The 23,725-nt window shown below is 31.8% G+C and overlaps 2 protein-coding genes and 3 long non-coding RNA genes across 11 annotated transcripts; 3 read left to right on the top strand and 2 right to left on the bottom strand.

Moving 5' to 3' along the window:
- Nucleotides 41-579, top strand: LOC109362146. The gene is made up of 2 exons (XR_002109361.1): nt 41-162; nt 273-579. It is a non-coding gene; the product is annotated as an uncharacterized LOC109362146 (long non-coding RNA).
- Nucleotides 6,890-9,813, top strand: LOC109362992 (chaperone protein dnaJ 20, chloroplastic-like). The gene is made up of 2 exons (XM_019609128.1): nt 6,890-7,449; nt 9,456-9,813. The coding sequence occupies exons 1-2, from the start codon at nt 7,003-7,005 to the stop codon at nt 9,588-9,590; spliced, it is 582 nt and encodes a 193-aa protein (XP_019464673.1). The 5' UTR covers nt 6,890-7,002; the 3' UTR covers nt 9,591-9,813.
- On the top strand, nt 7,468-8,959 carry LOC109362994. Its single transcript, XR_002109465.1, has 2 exons — nt 7,468-8,523; nt 8,609-8,959. It is a non-coding gene; the product is annotated as an uncharacterized LOC109362994 (long non-coding RNA).
- On the bottom strand, nt 9,019-9,483 carry LOC109362993. The gene is made up of 2 exons (XR_002109464.1): nt 9,315-9,483; nt 9,019-9,138 (listed from the first exon to the last, which is right to left on the bottom strand). It is a non-coding gene; the product is annotated as an uncharacterized LOC109362993 (long non-coding RNA).
- Nucleotides 13,579-21,906, bottom strand: LOC109362595 (myb-like protein X). Of its 7 annotated transcripts, XR_002109423.1 has the most exons (5): nt 21,760-21,906; nt 20,457-21,326; nt 15,150-16,236; nt 13,715-14,847; nt 13,579-13,654 (listed from the first exon to the last, which is right to left on the bottom strand). XR_002109423.1 is itself a non-coding variant. In XM_019608492.1 (4 exons), the coding sequence occupies exons 2-4, from the start codon at nt 20,532-20,534 to the stop codon at nt 14,306-14,308; spliced, it is 1,707 nt and encodes a 568-aa protein (XP_019464037.1). In that variant the 5' UTR covers nt 20,535-21,326; nt 21,760-21,906; the 3' UTR covers nt 13,579-14,305. The 7 variants fall into 7 exon arrangements, 6 of the variants coding, with proteins under 6 accessions (XP_019464037.1, XP_019464042.1, XP_019464040.1 ...); XM_019608492.1 differs by having other exon boundaries at nt 13,579-14,847; XM_019608497.1 differs by having other exon boundaries at nt 13,579-14,847; nt 20,457-20,709.

Genomic DNA, 23,725 nt, shown 5'->3' with positions numbered 1-23,725 from the left:
ATCAATATTTCCATGTTTCCCTCACCACGGTTATGTACAGTGACTGATTGTCAGTGTCATCTTAATGATTATGTTCAGTTTTCCATGTGTTGATTTTATATATTGTCATGGAACAAGGATTTGGTTTCGAAAAGATGAACTTGTTGGTTGTTGCTTAGAAAGGTTCCCGAGAAGTTTCTGCTTTTGCCTTTCTTTAAAAGTGGTTATGAATCTCACCCATAAAGCTTTTCCTTTAATTTTTTTCTTTCCTCAATCCCCCTTCTTCTACATAGGTTGGAAACAGCCTCTTTGTGTTCAAAAGTAAAACTGTGTACATCTACCTTCCTTAGACCCTATGTGGCAGCATTGTGCAATAGCTGCACTTTTGGGGTAAAGCTGTTGACATGAACTTATGAGGCAGCTGAAAAGATGATTGTTGAAGTTTGATCTATGGGAGTTCCTTTCCTTTGTGTTTTAGTTTTCTTATGTTTTATCTCTTTGCATCAACTGGTCCAGTCGCCAATGAAGCCTGCAAATGTATGCCTTGCTATGTTGGCACTTATCAGGCTATTACCATAAAATTGATCTGTTCATGCTCTCCATAGTCCATAGTTTGACACAGGAAAAGTACACACTTATGTAATTTATCATTTACATATAGAACTGTACTAGTGTGTATCATAAGGATGGTAAAATAATACTTGGTGCAAAGAAAATAAGATTTAAAAAATTCTGGTTTCACTTATAAATAGTTATCATGTTAAACAAATGAAGAGCCTCCCATTAAAAAGAAAATTATAAAAAGAACTTTTCAGTGGGTCTATTTGTGAAGACCATTTTTGGTAATTCAGAACTACGTTAAGTTGCCATTGAACAGCTTGGAAGACATATTCCCGCTTAAGAATGGCAAACAAAAACAAAAGAAAAGCGCCTGTGTCTAGATATATAGATCATCCTTTCAAACAAATAAAAAGCAAGTGATAAGCATATAGATTGTAACCTTGCCCTTTCTAGTTCTATGGATTCCACCCTTCTATTCCAGTTACAACTGTTAGGAAGTTCTAAAGAGTTTTATGTATGCACTATCATCGTATTATTCACTATGATCATATACCTCAAACTTCTTTGTTATTGGGTGATAATTTTTGTAATAAGTAGTGTATTAGTATACGCTTTAGTTTGGTGGTAAGATTGAATTTTTAATATGCACAATTGTAATGTCAACTAAGGTTTTTGGCAACCTTAAGACAGCATCGAACACACTATTGAATTGTTGTCAAGTAAATGATTGTAGTTATCCTCAATAGCTGCCTTTGCCATCATTATTAATTCTTATCTTCATCGTGTGCTGGATATAGCAACCTTGCCCTTTCTAGTACTCCAAACCCTGGTCCCTCTTAGCTTTACCATTTTTATTAGAGCAATTAGAGCAATATATATGAATATAAATATCTAAGCATTTTCGGTGTAAAAATTTATATACAATATTATATCATTTATTTGCATTATTTATTTTAAAGAATCATTTACATTTGTATTATTTATTTTAAAGAATCAGTGATGAATAAATGTGAATGATGACTAATATAGTAAAAGTTTATAAAACTCGTACATTATCAGTGCATACTTTTTTATAATATATCATCTACCAAATTTTCTACAAATTATCCTACCAACAAGAAAGTGAATCACATCATTTATAAACAAATCATTAATAAACAAGTGTCACTTTGTAATATATGTTACTCTCTTAACGTGTAAGTAGATTTATACATATCATTTTCTTTTTCATTATTGTATACATTTCTACTATCTTCATATTCTTTTTTATCATTATGTACAATTCCACAATCTTTATATTCTTTTTTATTATTATGTACAATTCTACAATCTTCAATATGTGTCACACACAAACCTCCATCCCCTTACTCATTTTCTTATGGAGGGTATTTGTAAAAAATATGTATCTATACTTTATTAGTATGAAGATTTATATACAGTTAGTATATCACACGTCATTCATTTGTATTAATTTTTTAAAGAGTTAATGATAATAAAATATAGATAATACAAAAGAATGTATACAACTCATATATTGTCAGTAAATATATTTTTTTCTAAAAAACATATATTAAAGAATCACTTTTTTCGAAGCCTAAACAAACAAACCTATATTGTCACTTTCTCACTTTCAACATAAGAGAATGCAAATCATGGACCATTTATATGAAGTTGTTATGCATCTAACAAGTAACACTTGAAATTCAAGGACAGGGTATGCAATTATTTGGCATCAGAGACTACTTCCAAAAAGATAAATCTACAAATTGACATAGAAATAGAGAAGGTGGACCACAACCTCTTGCTCTTAGGTCTATTCGCCGATTAGTGGTGCTAACAAGGTTTATATAAGACAACCGATTCTGGTTCATTATAATATGGACCGTTGAAAAAACGAATTCGAACAAAAAATACTTATTTTCATACTTATCCAAATCATTCTGACAACTAAAATCACCGTAAATCACAAAGGTACCAATCACAAAAATACAATCTACATATAGAAAAAAATTGGTAGAGAAATCGAGACATAGCAAAGCCATATACTAGAATAATTGGTAGCTCTGACACAATGGAACTATGGGTATCTAGAACAAATTGAAGAAAAATGGTATTAGATTTTTAATTAAAGAAATGATGTATATTATGAAAAATATAGGAAAACAAAAGTACCATTAGTTTCATGGACGTGACTGAACCCATATGAGAAAAGCAAGGTACATAGATATGTTCCTTGAAAATATCATTTCAAGAAGTGAAGTGGGATCTTGTCTTAGAAAAATACGTTTTCATAACTAAGTGGGATATTAAAGTCAAAGGACAACAACAAACACAAGTCTAAACAATTCCAATATGATTTCTTGGAAGATTTTGTAGAAATGCACAATCAAAGGCATTTTTTACGTAATTTTTCGAGTTATTACCAGATTGATGTAGAAGACGTGGAACTAGTGGTCGAGAGGTATGACTTCCATTTTTTTTTTTAATTTTCTTGACAGAAGTTGATAGTCTCAACCATGATTTCTCCTAAAGTCGTGTTTCATGCACGATTTTTTTTCCTATCCACAATTTCTTTTTTTTTTCTTTCAATTTCTGTAGGAAAACGTGGATTGGGGCTACAATTCCATTTTCGTTTTTTGCTAAATCATGAATATTATACACGATTTCCATTATGCTTACATAACTATAGAAGAGAATTCCAACTTATCTTTGAATTATAATATTGTTCATTATAAATATAAAACACATATCCACCCTTTCACAAATATTTTAAAAACAAAACATTTACCCAAATAACACTTATATACCATGTTAATCTAGTGGTGTAAGACCTCGTTAGTGATGATTAAAAGATTAAAAATTTAATTCTTGTGAGTGATACTTATTCCTTATCCAAAAGGGTGAAATGATACTTGAGAGTACTAAAAAAACTGATATTACATTCTCTTCATTTATTACAATTACATTATTCAATCCATAATTAATATTATTGACTTCCATGTGATGAAGTGAAGATGATTTTATAGTTCTTGTGGGTGGAACTTTTGATTTCTATTCACCCAGTTGGATTTTTCTGATTCTACCTCTATCACCTCTTATAAATTGTGTCTTCCACATCAACCTCATCTTTATTATTTTGTGTACCATAAAAATTACCTTGTTTGACTAGCAAAGGCATAGTTAAACACTAATATTCTTGAGGCAATAAATGCTAACAATGGTGTCCTTGAATTTGCAGCAAAAACATAGATAATATTCATCCATAAAATTGAGAACTTGATTCAAATGAGAGGAGGATCACTGAAGAGCATATGATGTGAAACCTCTAAACTTGTAGGATTGTTCTTGTTGAGGAGTAAGTGATGAGGTTTATGGATGTTGGTGAGTCTCTCCTTGGTTTTGACTTTCATATTTAGACTAGGTTTAAGATTAGGTTTATTAAAATCCTGAGTAGGAGGAGCTTTACTTTAATTCATGGATAATATTGAAGCATTTAATTTTACCAATACATTCATCATATTATTAGAAGTTAAATTGTCATTATTGTTTGTACAAGATTGTTAAGAGGAACACTCTAGTTACAATGTCTTGCAAAATTAAACTGAAAATATATGTATGAGGATATTAGTTGTACTTAATATAATATCATTATTTAATTAATAAACATATATATTTACTGCTCCAACAAAATATACATATTGAGCAATGATATATTTAATTATTCTTTACAAGTATTGGTGTATATATTATGAGTAATGATCAATATGAGAAATATCATCGACCAAATAGTCTTCCCACTTATTTTATATTACAATCTATCGTTTGTACTTTTACAACCAGTTATAGTCATTTTGTCACACAAGTTTATCTTATAGAGGTTATCAAATTTTGGTGGATATTCTAAAATTAGTTGTTACAGTTTAAATTGTCCCATAACATGATTGACGCCAAATCATTGAATGGTGCGAAATATATCAGTGACATACATGCTCAGACAATATTTGAAATTTGAGATGTAAGATTTATATTCTTATATGGGGTCTAGGCATACCACCGAAATAAATTAATATACTTTATATAATATTGTAAATAATAATAATATATAATTTAGATTGAATCTGTTCAATGTGTAAACAATATAGCATTGTATGTATAATACTATTTAAATGTCCATGAATGTTGATCGTGATCATTATTATGACAAAATACTACATAAAATTGTATAAAAGTTATATTTACACTAATGAGTTGTAAGTAAATATTTCTAATTCATTATTAAATAGAACTATACATTTTTGCTAAGAGGATAAAATATTTTCTAATATAAAGAAATAAATTATTTCATTCAATCACTAAAATCATGACATGTATCATATATTAGCATTTTCTATATTATAGTACATATGTCATATTTGTGCTAGCTGTGGAAAATAAATTATATTATGGTATGAAAATATACTTTATTTTTAAATGAAATGTTTACTTTTATTATATTATAGTATAATCATGGTGCAAGGCTGGAGCATCATTGTGTGATCATATATCAATAATGAAATAGTAACAAACATTCTCTATTATTTTTTGTTCATTTATTGTTGTTACACAATATAATCTTGGATAAAGACAATTCTAAACAATTTAGTCTTTGCCAATGAAGATGCTATACACCCTGAAACTTTTTGAAATAAAAATCTATATTATTTTTAGAGAAAAAACATATACACTTGAAAGTTTATGAGTTCTATACATTATTATTATATCATTTATCATCCATATTTAATTATCATTCACTCTTAAAATAAAAGTAATTCAAATAAATGTTAGATTATTTAGTGACTGTATATAAATATTTAAGCATTGCATATATATTATAGTCTTACTTATAATTCTACAAGCCCAAAATTTATTTTTTAGTAAATGACATGACATGATTGATGAAAAACAAAATAATCATTAATGTATTGAATTATTTTATAATATTATAGATAGGCAATCAATGAACTTCATAATCGAATATCCAAGAAAAATACTCAATTGCTTCTTTGTATGTCTTGTTTGAGCCTATTTGACTTTTTCTCTAGTTTTGATAAGACAAAACTGATTGAATTTGTAAAGTTTTCTCAACATGATTTTCTTGTTCAACTGATTTTATGATGTTTGATAAACAACTTGAGACTTACATCATTGATATGCATAACACCGTTGAATATGCTTCTTTGAAATGAATAAATAATCTTAAGATAAGTTGGTTGGAGGTGAAAGACACATTGTTTTCCCATTAATTTATCTTCTTTTGAGTTAACAATACAATTTTAAAAAGAGTTTTTTAACTCCGAAAATTGTAAAAAATAGAGTGTCTAATCGAATAGAAGATGCATGAATGAATAACTATCTAATACTTATATTTAATGAGAAGTGTTCAACAACATTGACAACAAATTAAATATCTTTCAACGATTTCAAAATATGAAATCACATAGTGATTAGTTATGAAATATATACTTTATTTGATTAAATATATTTAAATTTTATAATTATGATATCAATATTTTCATTTTTTATAATTGATAATATTTATTATTTTAATTTTAATTTATATTGCACATTTTGTCTCTAGGTCCTAGATTCCTCACTACTCTTTACCATATTGAAATACTATGGAGGTCATGAAATGTATTCTCTAACAATTTCAACATGAATAGGATAACCTTCCATGAAAATTACTAAATAGAAATTAAAATAAATTTTCGATTATCTTTATAAAAAACTATTCACCGTGAATTCTTCCAGGATATAGTTAGTAATGTTTAATCTACATCGTATCTTTAAATTTATTTTTAATCTATATTTTATAACAACTATACCCAACTGGCATCTAAATATAAATCTGGTCCATGTTTTTTTATTTGAAAAGTAGTACTAAATCTTCCTAAAAAGCATCCTAATACTGGATAAGGCAAAACTTTAGATGAAAACACATAGACTTGGTTACTTTGATAATATAAAAACATTAAAAATATTCATCATCATTCATTAGTATAATTCATCTACTTTTTGCATTTAGAGTAATATGTCTATATTGTTGTTAGTGTAAAAATAATTTATACAATTAATACATCGTCCATCATTCATTTGTATTACTTTTTGTAAAGAAAAATTAATAATGATCAAAAATAAATAATAAATGATATAAAATTAATATATAAAACTCATATATGATTATAGATAAATACTTCCCCCCTCTTTTGTATTACCCAACAGATAATCAAATCATAATCATCAACAACTCCATCATCCTCATCCAAAACAAAACAAAGAAATAAGAAATAAGAACCATATAAAAACAAAACAGAGTGAACCACACAAATATCCTTCTTCAGTTACACTATCCCCACCCTACAAAGTACAAACCCCAGATTCAGAAAACAAACCAATTCAAATCCAATAACCAAACACAGAAACATGCGTTCCTATTCCTTAACCATTCCTCCAACCAACACTCGTTTCTACCACCATGTCCCCACTTCTCCAACCCCACTCTCTCTCCGACCCATTTTCACTTACCCGACCCGAACCACTTTCGGGTCACTCAGAACAAAAGCCTCCATCAACGGTGGCCACGTTGCATCTGAGGAGGCTTCTCAGTTGAGCTTCTATGAGCTTCTGGGTATTCCATTATCGGGTTCGTTAATGGAAATCAAGCAAGCGTATAAGCAACTTGCACGAAAGTATCACCCAGATGTGTCTCCTCCGGGTCGAGTTGAGGAATATACGAAGAGGTTTATTCTTGTTCAGGAGGCTTATGAGACTCTTTCGGATCCTAGACTTAAAGCTATGTATGATAGAGACTTGGCTAGGGGTATTCATCTAGCTTTCAATGCTCGTACACGCTATCATGATGATGATGATGTAAGTTAAATGGGTTTTCTGCTTTTGGGTTTTTGTTTATAAAAATTGATTTTTTTTCATCTGGGGTGTGCTTGGTTTGATTTGTTTTGGTTTTTATGTTAATGGGTTTGCATGTTTTGGAGTTTATGTATGGTTTTTGTTGTGTGTCACATGATTTTTTTCTTTCCTATTTTGGGTTGGTATGGTTCTCCTTTGATAAAAATTGTGTCTTTTTTTTTAATCTGGGGTATGCTTGATTTGTTTCAATGAATCAAAGATAGAAACTTTGCATTGTAAAGTGATTGATGTATATGATCCGTAAGCGCACTATTTAGCATGAATTTTGGATAAATGGGTTTGCCTTATTTTTTGGGATTTGAGTGGTTGATTATTGTATTCTTGTAGGTTTCAGTTTGGGATTTTTTGGGATTTGAGTTGTTGATGTTCTTAATTGTATGATGTTTTGTTTCAGTGTGTTTTTCCCTTTGATGTGTTGGAGTATGTTCTTTACTTTTATACATATATGGCTGTTATTATGCTGCTGCAGTTATAGATTTCTGCTTTTCCTAGTTTGTTTCAGAAGCTTTAGGTTCAGATGAATGTTTAGGTGATGCTCTTTTAGATACATCGCCAGACTATGTCTATGTTCATAGTTGCTTTTCTATTTTGTCTTAACATTTCAGAAAAGCTTATAATGAAAATGTTCTAGATAGAGGTTTTGGCTGAAAGTTGGTTTTTGAGTGCAAAATAAGCTAATCTACACATGTAATAAAAAGTCCAAAGATAGTTCCAGTGTCAATGTGTATTACAGGTTTTGTTTTCATCATATGAAGCTATGTTCACATATATTTGATTCATTTATTGAATAGGTTTATTCCATTCATTGGTTGAATTAGGTAGATGTACTACATAGAATCAAAGTGACAGGCTGGTACTGCTTTAAACTTGAATCTGGAATTGCTTTTCTACTGATTTGTTTGCCATATCTCAGTCAGAAAACAAAGAAACTGATGATAAGTGTATCATAGTATCATACAATTTTGGGCTACAATAAAAATTGCTGCATCATGTACTTCTCATTTAGAATATTTTTGGGTGCTTACTAAAATTTATTAATGGGAACTATTATCTCCTGAAAATTGATTTTTTTTTTGCAGTTCTAGTGGTCATCCTGTTTAAGTGTTTATGTTGCCATTTTTTTTCCATGATGATATAGCAGATTCTTCCTGATGTACCTTGTCTCTTAAAATTGCAAATTTTACTCCTGCTACCAATTTTTTTTTATGTATTTTGAGTTTTGATGACTGTGACAGACCCTTCCTTATGACATGTTCTGGTGTTTTTGTATACCTATCTGTCATTTGTCTTTTTTTCCTTTTTTTCTTCTCCTTTTTGAATGTGTCAACTTCAATCACAGCTCACCACCATAAAATTGCAACATATGTGTTGTTGTATTAAATTTATAGATGGCTCTTCAAGCATGTTAAATTCTACATTAGTTGATAATAATGTCAAATTGTCAACAGATATATAGAAAAAACAGCTATAATAAAAGGTTCTGGTGAGATGAAGTGTGATCTCAGTCATTACTTTATTCATATAGCTCTTTTGGATTTTTTTTAATTATGTTGGTGGTAGGTCCTAATCCTACCAACAAAGTTCATCATCAATCATGCCTTTTAATCTGACAGTGACCTTGAATATATTATACTGAGTGACATCTTCTGTCCCAAAAAATGTGTCACTCCATGTGCCACCACCTGTGATTGGTCGGGAAAATACATAATTATTCAATTTTTAACTTAAATATATTTTTCAACCAATTATAACTAGGTGGCACATGTAGTGATACACGTTTTAGGACAGAAGATAAGCCAATGTTATACTTGCTTGTTCAGTTGTCCATGGTATTCTCTATTATTCTCATAGAGCTTGATTTTATTTTTGTGTCTCTTTTTTTAATGAGTTGTTAGCAGAATCATGTTGTTGTTACATGCTCTGACCTAATCTTTTGGTTTGTAATCAAGGTGGTTGAACAAAAAAGTCAATGGAAAAGTCGTTGGCAATCGCAATTGTATGAACTGAAGAGAAGAAGTGAGAGCAAGAATGGTGGAGGGAATATGTCATGGGCAGCTCGAATGCGCGAACAGAGGGATCAATAATCAGATGAATTATGATCAAGGTTTTCCTTAGTTTTATAAGTATGTGTATATATAAATATATCAGTATGTGTATATCTTTCTATTATAGAACAGATCAGATTATATAAGATAAATGTTGATAAAAAAACATGTGCAATTGCTGTTATATAATCTGTCTCAAGTTTGCTAATGTTACCATTTTTCCAACCCAAAATTGAGAAAGAAAAGAAGGAACGTTTATTGACTTCTTGGACAGAATTAGTACAGAACAAGGAGGAAGAGATTCTTCCCTTTCACAAATAAAAAGAATGCCTCCTCCTTGTTTGGTATAATAACTAAGGGTATCCCCTCGTGGTTGCTCATTCCAGTAAGTGTCGCTTCCAAAATTTGACCTTTTGGTCTACTTGAGATCTAGCTGGACCTTACATTACTAGCTCCACATATTATTAGTAATGCCTCCTCCTTATACAATCACATCTTTTTATCCATTGCATAATGATTTGTGATAAGCATAAGTTCTCCTGTTTGATCTATAGACACAAAGATAGGATAGGATATGATTATTTGTTTAACTTTGATTTCTTTTATTAAAGTTCTTGAACATTGGTGAGATGTAATTGGCCTCATAATATTGACTCTAAGACTTCCATCCAACAAGTTAATGGTTAATTAGAGACCGTAGAGCATGCACCTTACCAATTTGAATATAGTGTTACTCAAGTTTTGTCTCTCTTATGAGGAATGCAAAATGAAGACTCGTGTAATATTTATAAACTATCAGTATAAATATTTATACATAATCAATACATTATCTATCAATCAATTAGTTAATAAATGATAGATGACAAATAATTTCGCAATTGGTTAATAGATGATATATATACGTGACAAATAATTTCGCAATTGGTTAATAAATGATATATATACGTGACATAATTTCGCAAAGGATATGATTGACTTTCTTTTTACCTAACTTGACAACATTTAATAGAGATTTTTATTGTTATTTAAACACAATAATTTAATGCAAACAAGGGGAAGACAACCTACTTCTAATATAATAAATTATTCTTACCATTAATTGACTTTGAGAATAATGGATTTGAAAGAGGAGTCAAATACCTTCCTGGAACGATGAAAAACTTCACAAAAGACTGGAGAAAGTATCAGTAGATCCCCAATCGTTACAGCATGATAAACATTTCACCCAAATTAACCTTGCAAAGCTATGAAATATTTTTTCTTCATAATTATCCATTAAATTTTATGTATTAGTAAATTTGGTCTTTGTATAAAGATAATGATAAATTACTAATAAATCATTAAGGAAACTGTTATCATCAGGCATACAATAGTACCTATAGGCACATCATTGCAATAATAAAGTTAGTCAGGGTCAATGAAGGAAAGAAACTGTATCAAAATAATCAAAATCCACGTTGATTGAGAAAGAGATCAAAAGTAAATTGATCGAAAGTAAATTTCATAGTTAAACATGATAGTAGAGTAATATTTGTATTAAAAAAATGATAACTGAAATTAAAAATATGCATTGGTGAAAATTTGTCATTTTAGTAATTTAACATTTCTTCATATATGGACTAAATTAAGAGGGTATGTGAATTTTTCCTTGAATAAATACTTGATAAAAGATAAATTTGTTTTGGATCTTTGGTGTGAAAATCAAATATCAGATTAAATAATGATGAAGGATTTCAATTTGATGTGTACATGATATTTATGTCAATAATGTCTTTCTTATATCACATAAGAACTCTTATAAAAACAGATTAAGTACTCTTCTACACGTCAACGTGAAAGGGATAACGTATTAACGTTAATGCCATGAATAAATTTGATAATTTTAACCAAAATGATGTTGTCAACAATAATTAATATTTCTGAACTGAAATACTTTATTTGAGAACAACTCATACAAAGCAATTAGACTACGTCAATTGCCACACACTACTCATGAGGTCCTAAATCTATGGAATAAATAAATATGACAAAATACCTACAAAACTTGTATCACTCTATATATCACTCATTTTTTATTGGTCAAAAAATTAAAATAAGAATTTAGTATATATTGTCTTTATATTTTTTTGACCAATATGAATAAAATGACACATAAAATGGTCCATATATTAGAGCAAAAGATGTACTCATCTCATATGACGGTGAAACTTATTCTTTTAATAATATGTAATATCTCACTCTAAATCACACTTGAGCAAGAGACCAGTAATTTTGAGTTCAACCATTTGATCTTAAGTCAAACTTATGGTAACTAATCTCCCATCATTATAATTATTGATAGAACCCTTTGTGGATGGAATCACTAAAAACAACTACTTCATCTCCAACCACATGAAGGAGTACACAAATCTTGGCTTGTGTCCCATCAATTGGGAGCCATACACATTGATATCTTCTAACCCCACAAATGTCAAATTGGGACCATAGACAAAGAAATCAATCACCCCTTAGTCTTTCTCCAATACCTTCTCAATCTTATTCCTCTAAGCAATACCTTGATCCACAAGGTACCCAAAACTCTTAAATTGGTATCAACAATAGAACATTCACTCCCAAGTCTCAACCCCTATGACACAGACCAGTTTTGCAAATGGTATCAATGTTGGGTTCAGTACCCTTGAATCGGGGGTCTTAGATGCCTTAACCCAATCCAGAAATAGCCAAATGCCCAAATCATTAGGCACAAGGATTAGAAAAATGGGATGTAGACAACATTTTGACCCAAATATTTTATTGTGCTTGGGAATTAGTTAGTTGGAAGGAGAATGTGTCCGACATATAACTAAATTATTTTGAGATTTCCTATATATCTAATACTTACTTTCTAGTTTTCACTGCTCCACATCAACTATGGAAATAACAAAAGGGAATAAAGTACCTTCTGCTATAAGGAGATAAGTTATCTCCTTCGGCTATTAAAATTATGATAAGTATCATAATTAATTATTTTCTACAAAAATATACTAGTGAGAGTCTTTGACTCATCAACTACGTGTGCAACAAATTGTTTCTTTAAGTGTTCGTTTATGAGTTGAGTTTTGAAATGAATAAAACTATGAAAGGGAAATAAATAACTTGAGAACCATAAAATACATTTATGACTTGTAATATGATACTAAAGTCTTCTATTTTCCTTTGTTCCACTTTAGGTGTGATGGAACACTTTGTTTGAATCAACTTAGTTAATTGCGGATGTAGAACACAATATGCCTACTAGGTTTGTGATACAAAATGAAGTAATAATGTTCCATGTCTTCAGGGAAATGTCTCAAAAAAGGTACTGTGGGATTTGGTTGAACTTCATGATAAGATTTGCCCCAAAACCAATTATTCTTGCGTTGCCGGACATAAAAAATCTGATGTAGATTTTCTTTACATAATAAAAATCATTAATACTACATAAATACCTTACAGGTTAAATCAATAATTCTGAAACTTATCCAAAGATTTGTGATTAGATTATGTTATTTTGATTTTTTGGCGTGTAAATGGAAGAAGACTCACCACCTTGTAGCTTCTTTTTGCTACTTGAATCTTATAGTTATATCTCTACCTAAAGAACTGGTTTTATGATTGGCACATGATCACAAGGTTAAATCATCAGGAGGGTGATTCCATTTGAGTCTCTTCTCAATAACTGCACTATGAAACTTAAAAGAATAGTTGCACAAATTTTAATTTGGCTTTCTACTATATGCACTGATTTGTCATCTTTGTTGGATGAAAAGATACAATAGTTATGAGACTTACCCTACGGCAGGAAGTGATAATTCAGTAAAATGATAAAGGCACAGTCCACTTTTATGATCAACCATTATTAGGCAACTTCTATTAAGTTTGCACAAAAACTATACTATAACTTAAAGCAAAACTCCACCTACACATTTTTTTTGAATGAATCATTATCTAGGCCTCCTATTCAATTTAGGCCAATCATTATCTCTTGAAATAAAATTTTGCTAGTATCTTCTGTCAAATAGATTGACCACAATGCTATGTTATCTCTTTTGATAATATCACCTCCAATTCATAAACTATATTATCTCCTTTGATCACTAAGAGTAACACTAAGGAATAATGATGAAATAACCAACCAAATTTACAGGAAACTGGATAAATGAATCCGATCACTTCTTTATCCCTCTATCATACATATTCTGCTAAATAGGAGTTCTATGTTACAAATCAAAACTGTGGTGAAGACTTAAAGGCCAGGTCTAGTTTCACTTACATTCTCAATTAGAAAGAGCAGCTCAGCTCTTAGCAAAAATAGAATAATCAAGTTTGCACAAGCTTGTACCTTTCCCTTTCCTTCAACCTGCATGCATGCCCCTATATATGAAGTCTTTCTGTCAAAATGAACTATGATGTACGAGGCGAGAATAGTACCTTGAACCTCACCTGCAGCTGTGCACCAAACATTCAACCACTCACAACACAGGTTTCCGTTCCATCAGTACAGGATCAATGCATTCAGTCAGACAGATGTCACCCTCCAAACAGTTTTAGATCAAAGGCAATCACTGATCAGTTAATCGTTTGTAAGAGCGCAAATAACAAAAGAATGCATGGGGAAGTTACGGAATATAATCCTAGCCCCTAGGTGCTGTAGTTCCTCACATGTAGGGTGCTAAAGGAGGGTTCCTTGTGCAGAGACGTAATTCAAGTATTGGGCGAGCCAATTAAATAATCAATCAGTATGGAACGACATATGGCAGAGCATAAATATCTGCTGTCTCTATGTGCAGAGTATCTGCCCATACCTGCCGTGTATCCCCAACCTCTGAAGATTTCACCACTGGTTTTCTTTCTTGTGAACCACTGCTGCCAAGCAACCATTCTTGATCATCAAACTCAGACCACACGTCCATCTTGGGTACCGAGTATACCTGGCTTAGGTACTTGGTATCTGGATGGGGTGGTTTTGCAGATGCTTCAGTTAACTGGCTTAGGAACTTGGCATCTGGGTGGGGTGGCTTTGCAGGTGCTTCAGTTGCCGGAACAGTAGGCGCAGTGGCAATCTGAGCCTTGGTTGAAGAAGCTGCAAAAGGAGGAGGAGCTTTGACAAAGCCATTTATCTTGTGTTCCTTGTTATCTACCTTAACACTAGTAGCTACTTCTGGTCTATCTGAAGCATTTGAATTGAAAACTTGGCAAGGTTCCAATATCCTTCCATTTTCAGTGAATGGATGAGCGGGAGATGGTCTTGGCAACTTACTTGGCCAATTGTCATTGGCTGTAAGAAAATTCAAAAAAAATTATAATTTGTTGGCCAAGAGCAAAAATGAATGTACAAATTCGAGAAAAATGATGAACATGATAAATAAAAATCAACAATTAAAATATCAACATAAGCATGTGGCACAATGGAAAACCCACCATTTTCTCATAGGATATTGTATCTGGCATTACCCTATTAGGTCAACAAAACATTACTCCAAACCCAATAAGAGAAACATCCTATTTGTATTTAAATACAACTTAACAGGATCATTTTGAGTTGCAATGAGAACAAGACTCATCATAAATAACACTCACCACGTGGAACACCATTCGACACAATGTCCTTCCGTTTCTTGATATTTTCTGCACTAACAGCATTCTCATGGATGTTCTTTGAAACCTGTGTGGAAGAATTTAAGCATGTAGGGCCATCTTTGTTGCTTTCTTTTAATTTATTCTGATCTGCGTTTTTAAGTTCAGTATATTCCTTTGCTTTCTCCTCTTTTTTCTTCTCTTTATCCCTATTTTTGTCCTTTCCATGCCCTTTCTTCTTCTTCTCTTTATCTTTCTTTTTATCTCTCAGCTTATCGTCTTTCCTTTTCTTTCCTCCATCTTTCTTTTCCTTAACCTTTTTTTCTTTTCGTTCATCTTTCTTTTCCTTAACCTTTTCTTTTCCTTCGACTGTAGCTTCCAAAGACCCGTTGAAATTTGTCTCCACGAGTCTGGGCATTCCATCAACTCTAGGATGATAATTTCCAGCATGGTTCTGAACTGTAGCATTTCCAATAGGTCGAACATCAGTCCGAATTCCTTTTCCGTCAATCATCTTAGCATCAAGATCCATATCCTCGTGCTTTTCCTTGCCATCTGGCAAGGTGCCACTACCCTTATGCAACAACTTAACAGTCCCCTCGTCCTTTCTATGGTTGTATGTATTTGAAAAATTCTGAACCAATTGATAGCCAGCTCCTCCACTGTTGTCCTTAATCCTCCTGTTCAACTCCAGGAGAAATTTAGAATCTTTGTTCTCCTCGGCCAGATGATTATTCTCACTGGCCTTCTCCCCATTGTGACCAATATACTGTTTGTTAAGTTTCTCCTCAGACAAGATACCCTTCTTATCACTTTGCTTGATTTCATTTTGATGGAGCTTACCTGCATTGGGGTCCACAGCTTGTCCTGGAAAACCTTTGTCACCTGCAGTGCTGATTTTACTTTTATCTTTATCTCTCCCTTTGTCCTTGTGTTTCTCCTTCTCTTTCTTTTTTTCTCTGTGTTTTTCCTTTTTGTCCTTCTTTTCCTTATCTTTTCCATCCCTTCCTTCCTTATCTTTCTTTTCCTTATTCTCCCTCTTCTCTTTGTCCTTCTTCTCTTTTTTATGTTTTTTCTCTCTGTGCTTTTCCTGCAAATCATAAATTGAAAATGGATATTAAGAACGAACAAACAAGGTAAAAAATATACATGACCACAATTATAAGCCACCGATGAACAGCCAGGAAACTTCATTGATACCAGAAACACCTCCAATGTTATAATACCTGACTCAAAATGAATGCAAAATAGAAGAAACACTGATCATGTTTTTCACACAAAATTTAGGCAAATAACAAATAAAACCTACACACAATTATCTTCTCAGTCACAAGCAAAATCATATGCACCATAGTTGATACAGTAATATACAATATGGGATCAGACATATCCTGTGCTTAAGTTAGGAGTCCATAGGGATAATTACTATCCAGACAAGAATCATCCTAAGCATAACAGATGAGATCCTAAAATGAAGTGATGAGATGACCATTAATATGTTTCACAAGCTGAATTGGTGAATTTGACAAGCTGAAAATGTTAGAGCTGAATAGCTAATGTTTTAAAAGATTATTTTAATGCTGGGTAAACAAAGAAACCAAAGGAAATTATTTTCGTTTTAATAAAGAAAGGGTAGTTACTGAATGCAATGGTCACCTCGCGTATGCTGAATGACTGCACCTGACTTAAGTTAATATTTTGCATGCATTAGACAAAAAATAGATTTTATAAATAATTGAGACATCTTATTCTAGCATTAAATTAAACTGGTTATGGAAGCAGGCTATAATGCTGCATTAAGCTGAGCCTTGGCCTAGCAGGATAAATTTGCATAAATGCATAGAAACTTGGCATTCTCAAAATACTATACAAAATTATAGTTAGAGTAAATTACTTTAATCCCCATTCTATTTCAAAATCCATGCAACCATCCCTGTGGACATAACCCACATAAAAAAACCACACATCATCTTCCTCTAGATTTTCGTAACTTTTTTTCACGAGCTTCCTTTATTCAAGAGTTGTTGGTCAAGATTTTGAAAAGAGAGGAAAGGCAATGATAAGAATTAGGATAACAGAGAGACATTTGAAGTACTTTAACTCTGGCAAAAAATATCAGACCAAAAGCTCAAGCAATAATCATTTCCAAAACTAAATCTCAGTATCTAAAGCAAAATGTTATTCTAACTTTACCCTTTGTTTCTAAGACAAATAATAAAGGGGTGACCCAGTGCACGAGGCTCCCACCCAGTGGAGTCTGAGGATAGATGTATGCAGCCTTAGCCTTGCAACCAAAGAGACGGTTTCCAAGCAGCCTTATCATTTCTAAGACAAAAAGTCCAAAGGAATTCACTCTTCAGGAAGCAGAAAATCTCATTTCAGTATCTAAATTATTTTGAAGGGAACTATTTGTGACATGAAAAACAAACTATAGGCAACTCCTAATAACAAAATACAAGCAAGCATCATTAGTCCCTATAAGTAAATCATACTGCATCTTACAACCCCTTCGATGAATCATCTAAAGCGATAATCTGCTTGATCTCAACTTCAAGTCTCAAACCTTCATATGCTACATGTATTTACAGATATTTATTATCAGGCCTTTTCTGTCATTCACATGTGCAGATCATTAGAAGTTCTGTTAAATAACAACAACCTAACCATTTTCCAAACATGTGGGTTTGGTTACATGTATAAAATGAGGCCAGTGTCATATAGTCAATCATGTCTATAACAAACAAAGGGAGCCCAATACATTATAAATCAAGTCTACAATAAACAAGCGCGGCCAAGTACACGAGACTCTCACCTTGTGGGGTCTGAGGAGGATAGATGTATGCATCCTTGCCCCTCATGAGCGAAGAGATTGTTTTCCAGATTTGAAAACATGACCTTCAGGTCACAAAGCAAGTAACCTTACCTTTGAGTCAAGGTTCACCCTCTAAACAAATTAATTACATCGACGTGTTTCTTAATGGTTCCACCTTTTATTTTTCTTTGTTTCTCTCTACCTCTAACGATTGAGGTACCATCCATCTGATCTACTCTCCTAACTGGAACTTTGATATATATTTTCCACACAATTCAAAACCACCTAAAGCGCAATCCTACCATTTGTCTAGAGTAAATTACACTTGAGCTTTAGTGAAACTACACATAGAACTTCTCCTTTTTACACCTACACAAATCACTCCAAATTTATATACATATTTTACATTGGGTACCCTGCAGGGGAGGTGACTGTAATTACAAGACACCTCTGCAAGGGAGGTGGGTGTAATTACACTTAGCTCCCAAAAATGGAGGTAAGTGTAATTAAGCTAAAACTTATTGGTATCAGTGTAATTTACTATTTTTCTATAATAGGTGCTGCTTTACTTTCTTTGTAATGCATTCATTCCTAATCTTATATTGCCCTCCCCCTCCACTCATCCAACATGCATACAAGATGATACCAATTGAAAAGTTACTCAAAACACTAGTTAGAAAAAAAGTTAGAAAGGAATACAAGGCTGCATATATGCAGTTAAGTCATAGAAGATGGATGATATAAACTGCGATAAATATTGTCAAAAACTCTCCAACACAAAATTGCCAAGAAAACCTGCCTTAAAACAAAACATGATTGAGATAAAAGTTTCAAAATAATAGCTAAAGGTTTATGTAAACAACAAAGTATACTACTCGATAAAATAAAATCCATACTCAAATGATCAGCATCAAATACACAACACCAAACACATAAATTATAATAAATATGTTATTTATGAAAGAGTCTAAATGTCCATTATCATGAGAAGCCTACAAATCATCATCTTCACTGGAAGCAAGAACTTCACATAGTGATACTTCACCAGGTATGGTCTTAATACTTGTCAGAACTCTGCTTCCAAGACTTACTACTATGAACCTTATTTGAAAGAAAGCACTGCAATAAAATTCGAAAAATCAAGCTACCTAAAAGAGATGCTACTGACAGGATCCAATTAAAAGTTGAAACAAAGAAACGGACAAAGCATGTACAGCTCAAAACAAGGAATTTTGAACAAAGAGTATATAAAGAAACTGCAAAAGGAAATGTTTGATATTTTAAAAAATAGTAGTAGACAGCAAACCAGAGACCAAATAGTTAGTACAATTTGCATTAGTTGAATCCTCACAGGATTCCATAATTTCCTATAGGATCACCAAAGGAGAACGCAGAAAAAGCCTTTCCTAATAGGTGGGGTCTACAATGATCAAACCAAGCCAGCATGCTCAGTCAAAAATTTAAGCTTTGTTCTATGACGTGAAGCAAGGAAATTAAAAATTGCTGCTTTAAAAAAATAGCAACTATTATAAAGTGCACCTGAAGAATGTCCAATATCCAAATACATACAAGATCATCTCCTACCAACACCAAATCTTTACTTTAATAAACTAAGGAAAAATAATTATAAAGGGAAAGGCAATCCATCTCCAAAGGTCTTTGTTTCGCAACAGAATGACTTATACATCGATGACTGATGATTACTTATTCAATTCTAATCGTACTGTATAAATTCAAAACACAGAGGTACAATTGAATTCACATAAAAGCACAAATTCCCACCACACTGCATAAAAAATATCAAGGCCAGATGATAGAGTTAGAATGCAAATACACATGTGCATATAACAAGCAGAGTACATAATTTAATCATCACAATATACTTGCCCATTCCCCAGCAAAGACAGAATTTCTACACTCAATCTTGAACTTACATACTCAGCATGACATAACACAACAATCCAAATTTTGAACAATACAGAAAAACCGAACATGAATCTACACGCACACAAGATAGATAAAACCAACATCTGATACATTGTGCATATGTGGAAAGTTGTCATGTGAGCAAACTCAATCAACCAAGAGTGTACAAGCCCAACAAATCAATGTTAGCAAAAAATACCTCCACATAAACCTCTAACATTCTTCAATAGCACCCATCCCCAACCGAACAAGATCTTTTCTACTTTCACACTTTCACTACATATGTAACGCTTTAAATAGGCCTTGTAAATTGTTTCTAGGCTAGTAATTTACAATGAACTCTAAGTACATCGAATTTAATGTGATTCAAAAGAATCATATGAAAAATCATAGAATAATTCATAATTAAAATGGACAAGAATGAATGGTAGCACCTATTTTTGAAAAATGCTCAGTTCTGAAAATGAACCTGAACAATGCACATTGTTCAACTCAAAAGAAACTCCTTTGCATCACAAATGATGTTTAGCCAAATCACATTTACAATGTGCAAATAAGAAAAGTATATTAACCTTTTTTAACAATTCCAAATCATCCGTTCTAGTCTTTTTTTCATATCCTGGTGGCGGAAATGGGAAACAGCGAGACATTGCACAAAATCCAGATATGCCTAATGTAAAATCCTTCCAAAATTGAGAGTGCTTCAATTAGTTTCCAGTAGTGCTGTTCCAGAAAGGGAACAAAACTGTAACTATGCTCCTGTCCATGCACCATGTCACTGCAATCATTTCCAGCTTCAATATTCCTCCATAAGCCAAGTACTCACTACAATCACAAATTATGGAAACCAGCAAGGTTTACTTACTTCCCTTCTTCACAATAAGGAAAACAGCTCAAACTAACATTTGTGGAAATTGTTTCAAAATCAACATGCAGTCCGCAATTACTTAATCTAACTAGAGTCCTGACAAAACAGTAAATGGTTCGACACAACCCGAACAGTATATGCTTAGGAGCACTGTGATAAGGTATTAAGCTTGGCCTAACTATTTCAATCTAAAGGGTGCAGTCGGATACAAAAACGGACCACTGAAATCAGATCCTCTCTGTTTCCTTGAGGGGGCCCAGCAAAGACACACAAAAACACTAAATTGTATGGTGTCGGAAAACAGTTCACAAAATCTTGATCACTCTTAACAGTATACACAATCTTCTTCCATGCTCATAGAAGGAATTGTAAACAACATCTTAAGCAATTTCCAAGTACAAATGTTCAAACACTGTAGTTCCAAACCCCCAATTTGAACCCCAGAAAAGATTAGAGCTCATGCCCATTTCACATAAGAGAAGGAGCAAGCACAGTCTTCCCTTGAATCACACTCTCTGATCAAAACCCTAATTTTCCAAATTGAGCAACTTCCCAGTTACGATCCAATGAAACCCTAGTAAAAAACGCACAAACAAACTGAGTATACACACATACTCGAAAAATACCCAAATAGAGAGAAAACCCTAATTCCAATTCCGAAATTTTTTATTCACCAAACCCCAATTTTTATTCCTTAAAAAAACGTGCATAAAGCAGTAAAATTTAAACGAATAAAAAAGAATCAAACACTTTTAGATACCTAAAAATAATGGGTATCGATCAAAAGAGGGAAAAGAAGCTCTGATTCGAAGAAGCGTTAACGAAACGAAAAAAGGTGAAATTTTGATTGGTGAGAAAGAGAAAATATAAGGGGGAATTGTTAGAAGAGACTGATTACTTTGTCCTCTACAAAGTGGACATTGTAGAGAATAAAGATAACAGAAAGAGAATAAGAAAATTAATTATAATATAATATAAACATATATGTGTAGTTTTTGGGGAAATACTTTCTCTGTTCTATGTTATGTAGAAGGTATGTGTTTGATTGAAGCTTTTTTTGTTTCTCTCTCTAGATTCTGGGTTTTGTTGTTTCTTTCTCTTTGTTTTCGCAGTGCTTCTCCTATTCTGTGTTCTCTCTCTTTTGGTTATGGGAGTTTTTGCGTGCTTGTGTTGTGAGTCTCGAATATATATCTATCATTTTTTTATTTTTTTATTATTATTGTGGTGTTTTTTTTCCTTCTTTTTGGTTAGTGTCATGTGTTTCTCAAATGTGTTCGGAAGTTACACGCGATTATGAAAATTAATTGAAAACCCAAAACACCAAAACCAATCATAATTCATGAGTGTAAAATTTATGAAATTTCTCTATAAATATTGATTTAATACATAATTGGTATATCAATAAAGCACTAGTCTAGTGGTGTAATGTTTTGTTAGTGACTAAAAAGTTCGATTCATGTGATCGATATTTGTTGGATTGACAGTCACGCATCCCTAAAATGAATTAGGTCATTACTCATAGAGTAAGGAAACACCATTAGTGATACTAAAAAATATATAATCAATCTTCATTTATTTATATAAGAATCAATAATAATTGAACAAGCTATAAAGAACAAAAGTAATTAGGGGAAGCTAAAGAGAAAAGCACATGCAGATGAGACACACATGCATTATACATAGTCTACACAGTGGAATACAATGAGGAAGAGATTAGAATAAAGATTAAGAAGGGAGTAGACAGATCAGCCCCACTCTCAATCACTGTTTGCTTGCTTGTAAGGGTTTTGTTTGCTGTCTCTCTCCACTGTTTTCTTTTTTCAAAACGTTTTTAACTTTTAAGTCTTTTCTACTAAATAATAAGAGATTAATGGTTTCGAAGGTAAGAAACTTGTTTACTTTACAAGTCTTTTAACCTCTAATTTTATTTGTTTTTTTTCTTCTTTTCATCTTTGTCCCCTAACTTTTATTTCTTTTGTATATATTCTAAATGATTTTAAAATTAAATGAGTTAGACACGATCATTTATATATGCTACTTATTATCCTTAGGTCCATTACATTTTAATTGTCATGTGCATACAAATTAAAAGGTCATATAAGCCAAATGCCAAGCCATTGTTTATAAGGTGTTAATTTACCCATATAAATATAATTTAAATAAAGTATTTCTAATAGCTCATATTGCTACTCACACTAATGTATGATAACAAGACAATGATAGCTTAGAGGGGAAAAGTTAGGGAACAAATGGAGTAGAATGTGTGAAAATATCTTAATAACATCTTAAATCATCTCTTCGAAAATATCAAGAAAAATTTTCACATTATATACTATTGTTATATTTCTACATAAAATTTATTTTTTATTTTTTATATTATAATTAAAAATCTAATATCAATATAAAAATTGTTAATGTTATGTATTTTGTATCACATCATTTACGGTATAATCAACACAATTTAACTATTTGGAGCATTTCTTTTTCTCCCTATTTATCTTATTCTATTCATTTGCACGTTGTTTCTATTTCTTTTAGCCCTCCTTTATATGCAAGAATTAGAGGGGAAAGAAGTTGTTAAGAGAGAAAGAAAAGAGACTTAGTATTTTTCTCTCATTTGGTTTAGATTTGAAATAGGGAAGAGAGAATAAAACTTGTGGGACCCATGCCCAAATTAATATCTCCATAGATGCAAAGAAAGTAGGATGGAGAAGAGAAATGTTGGACAAATGTCAAAAATACCCTCCACTTATTTTGTTTTATTATACAAATTACTACCTACTATGATTTAATGAAAAAATGTTGTGACAATTGCATGAACAAATTTTAATATTTAACATTATAATATTTAATTTAAAATAAATTTATTATTTTTAGAAAACATTTTATTATTTATTCAAATTATAATATTAATTGTTCAGTTAGGAATAAAATATTTTTTTATACTCTTTATTGTATAGGTATTTTTGTCAT

Source organism: Lupinus angustifolius, chromosome LG12, assembly GCF_001865875.1.
Source record: "Lupinus angustifolius cultivar Tanjil chromosome LG12, LupAngTanjil_v1.0, whole genome shotgun sequence".
NCBI classification, from domain to species: domain Eukaryota; kingdom Viridiplantae; phylum Streptophyta; class Magnoliopsida; order Fabales; family Fabaceae; genus Lupinus; species Lupinus angustifolius.
This window is presented reverse-complemented; position numbering and strand designations above follow the sequence as displayed.